Source organism: Morus notabilis, unplaced genomic scaffold (assembly GCF_000414095.1).
Source record: "Morus notabilis unplaced genomic scaffold, ASM41409v2 Scaffold410, whole genome shotgun sequence".
NCBI classification, from domain to species: Eukaryota; Viridiplantae; Streptophyta; class Magnoliopsida; order Rosales; family Moraceae; genus Morus; species Morus notabilis.
This window is the reverse complement of record NW_010359246.1, coordinates 180,793-184,511: the sequence shown is the minus strand read 5'-3', so window position 1 is coordinate 184,511 and position 3,719 is coordinate 180,793. Positions and strand designations below refer to the sequence as shown.

At 35.3% G+C, this 3,719-nt stretch overlaps 1 protein-coding gene across 1 annotated transcript; it reads right to left on the bottom strand.

The window, feature by feature from the left end:
* Positions 1 to 864: 864 nt before the first annotated feature.
* LOC21396678 (40S ribosomal protein S12) lies at positions 865 to 2,629 on the bottom strand. The gene is made up of 5 exons (XM_010093886.2): positions 2,531 to 2,629; positions 2,358 to 2,399; positions 1,699 to 1,990; positions 1,412 to 1,477; positions 865 to 1,173 (listed from the first exon to the last, which is right to left on the bottom strand). The coding sequence occupies exons 2-5, from the start codon at positions 2,363 to 2,365 to the stop codon at positions 1,114 to 1,116; spliced, it is 426 nt and encodes a 141-aa protein (XP_010092188.1). The 5' UTR covers positions 2,366 to 2,399; positions 2,531 to 2,629; the 3' UTR covers positions 865 to 1,113.
* Positions 2,630 to 3,719: the final 1,090 nt, after the last annotated feature.

The window sequence follows — 3,719 nt, the reverse complement described above, 5'->3', positions numbered from 1 at the left end:
TGACTATTTGCGTCACACATTCATTTTGTTCTCTCATTAGAATAAAAGAGAAAAAAAAAAAAAAATTTATAGGCCTAAACAAAACATAAGTGGATTCATTGTACCAAATCAATCCCAAATGGTAACAACATAGATACGCTCAAGACTTGCCTAATTGCCTTTTACAGAGAAACCCCAAATGGTAACAAAAAAGTTTTTTTCTACAAAAATTACTAAAATATTTCCTTCTACATAGAAACCCCAAGTGAGCCACTACCACGTGTATGATTAGGAGGGAAAACAGAGGAGAAGAAAACGTCCTTATGGTTAAATCAATTAGAGAAATAATTATATTATATGAAAATAATCAATTGGAGAGAGTGGAGTAAAAAATTTGACTACCAATAAGGCCAATGCTCACAACAACAAATTCCATTAAATTTGCTTACTTTTTATAAATTCTATCAAAAATTTATATACGTTTTAATACGACCTAACGGTACAAAGCTATGCGCCATATCACCAATAAGTTTTTTTTTTCCCTCACCGACCGCGAAATTGTTAAAACTAATTCGTTATATCACCAAACCGCTTGCACCCTAATAGCCAAAAAGATATCCCACGCGTATAAAATTACTCAACAATAGTGTCTTCGCTTTTTTTTTTTTTTTTTTTTTTTTGGGGTGTCAATTGCAAAAAAAATCCAGGTTAACGAAACAAGTTGCAACGTCGCAAAAGAGCATAGATTCGATTTCCATTTTTTTTTTCTTTTTTGCTACAGATTCCATTTCCATACGTTTGTTATTTGGGCAGTTTTTTTTTTCTTTTTTTTATTCTTCTATGGCATATATTATATGGCTAAGCTTTTTTAATAAGATATGTTTATATTTTGTAATAATCTCCATGACATTTTACTCATAAATAAACGTTGTCAAAAATGAAAGTAAAAGCACAGTAGCATATGCGAAACAAGTTTTAGCAAAGCAACAATAAGAACTACGGCAGTAATATCATAACCAGAAAATAATCAGGAACTCCCTAGATCTAAAACCCATTAATTGGAACAAACATGGTTGATCAACAAGACTGCAAAACTATAACCCCTCAAATCCTGATAGCCTCCAACAACTAAGCTCATTGGGCCTTGACATGCTGCTGAACAACATGAAGGGCTTCATGATCCTCCCCAAAATCCTGCAGCATTCCAACACGAGGAAAAACAAATTAACACCAAAGTATAAACAAAGATGATCATAATCAACATAATAATATACAGCCCGTCTGCTTCGATTTGAACAGAAATTCAAATTTTTGATGAGAGAACGATATAGCAAAAAGATTTGAACCTGCGCAACAAACGGGCTAACAATCTACTTTGATCTCATTTCTCTTTTCGTGCAAAAAATGTGATTGAAGATGGATTGAATCATACCTTGACAACAACACAGGCGCATCCAACTACCTTCCTGGCCTTTCCCTCAGAATCAATCTTGCACAACTGCATTAACAGAAATCACAACAGCATTAAGGTAAGAAGAGAAGACCAATCCCAAATCAACACATCAACTCTTCACACAATGTCAGCCTCTGCCTAGCTGAAAAACCAGTGCTCATAATCACCACAATCCCAACTAAATGAAAATACTTGACAATTTTTAAAAGAGAAACCAACATTCTTTTGCTTTACTAAGGATTTGAGCTTTTGAAAAGGGCACTTACACCAGCCCACTCTCCAAGAGTCTTGGCGCTGGGGACGGTCAGCATGTTGACATTGTGGTCGGCGCAGAGGGCTTTGACAAGCTTAACGTAGTCAGGCTGGTCGCAATCCTCAGCCAAAACGCAGAGCTGCGCGGCGTGCTTTTCGATGACCTTGGCGGACTCGTGGAGGCCTCGAATGAGCCCTCCGTGCGCCAGCGACTTCCTCAGCACCAGCTGCAACGCCGTCGTTATGTCCATTGGCTCCCCGAGAGCTGGGGCTGCTGCTGCTTCAACGGCCACCGCACCTTCTTCACTGCATTTTCAATGTAATTTAAATTTCTCAATCCCTCTAAGACTATATCAATATTTTTTTCTCCCACGTACGCAGACAAAAGTGGCTAGGAACAAAAAATGTGCATCAAAATTTCTCCCCTAGTTTTTGAATTTACTCAAAAATGACAAGAAATTCTTTTTTTTTCTAAAATTAACTAGGATCCTAAGATACCTACATATATAACTTCCTAAGCCGTAAGAATTCTAGTTAGAACACTACCTAAACCCGAAAATCAATTTCATTTCGTTTTCGGGGAAAAAAAACCCAAATTGCTAAAACGTGAATTAACACAAAATCGGCCGACTTTATAATTTAAAGTAAATAAAGATTGAGCTTTTCTACGTACCCTGACATTGTCGCTCTTGATGTTCAAGATTGTTTCTGGATCCTGAAAAACATTATCAAATGCCCAAAAATCAGAAGATAAGCACTGAATATAGATATAATCAGCATGTAAGCACTGAATATAGATATAATCAGCATGTGCACAGAGAGAGAGAGAGAGAGAGAGAGAGTAACCTTGAAGACTGAGATGAGGTAGACGAAGGTAGAAGTGTGGTCTGCGTTCGGGGGCAAAAACGAAAGCTGTCAGACTCGGAATGCGGAGGATGCTTTTATAGGGCAAACCCTAGAATAACAACCCTAACCCAAAAAACAAACGTTCAGGTCATTTTCTAAGTTCACTGTCGTTTAAGTCATAAACGACATAGCATTTTTGTGTCGTTTATTATTAAGACGACATATATTAAAAAAAAAAAAAAAAAAAAAAAAAAAAAAAAAAAAAAAAAAAAAAAACCTAAACGACGGAAAACAAAAAGAAATTAGTGGTGTCATTTTTATTGAATAAAAAAGAAAGAAAAAACAAAAATTAAAATTAAGGGAAAATGAGACAAATATCTTTTGGGTAATCTTGACAAATATTTCTTGAAAGTATATGGGTAAGATTTTTATCATTTACTTTTAATTCATAACCTTTTTAGTCAAATAATTACACTAACAAAATGATATTATCAAGAGTAATGAGTAAATATCCAAATTTATGCACTCTCAATGATGAATTTTCTATTTTTCATACCCTTCAAACTGTATAAGTCTAACCTTTTACTATTGATTAACATCATTTTTAGTCAATAGATATTAATCAAGAGTAAAAAAGTAAAAATCTAGATTGATGCACTCTAAGTTTAGCTCAGCAATTTTCTCTAAAAGATTAAACAAGAACCCTAATTTTATCAACAACAAAAAATCACATTTACTTTTCCCTTCATATTCGAGCATAATGTTATTTTTACCGATATGACTGTAAAATGACAAAAGTCAGTCTAAAAATTGGCACCTGCTATCAATTTTGATGTAGTTATCAACAATTTAACTATTTCATTCTAAAACGTTAAAAAAAAAAAGGGCGACAAGTTGTCACTTACTAAATAATTTGATACCATTTGCTTCAAAAACCTTATTTCAAACCAAAATAATTTGATACCATTTGTTTAAAAATTAAAAGTTACATGCTTAGATGAGCTGGCACATCTAAACCCATACTGAGCGAGGATGGGCCTTGAATGGGTCAGCTCATTCAAGGCCCATAGCACGGCTCATCCTGGCCCACGACACGGCCCAACTTGGCCCACGGCACGGTCCAGCCTGGCCCACGTAAAATTGACACGTGGTGTGAGCTGAGCCAAGATAATTCTTATAAGGGCTGGCC

Excerpts from the sequence above, each read along its gene's own strand:
- LOC21396678 (XM_010093886.2), bottom strand. Across the intron at positions 1,478-1,698 it reads CTCTTGGAGAGTGGGCTGGT|TTGTGCAAGATTGATTCTGA; the intron begins GTAAGTGCCCTT and ends CTGTTAATGCAG. Across the intron at positions 1,174-1,411 it reads GCGCCTGTGTTGTTGTCAAG|GATTTTGGGGAGGATCATGA; the intron begins GTATGATTCAAT and ends GGAATGCTGCAG.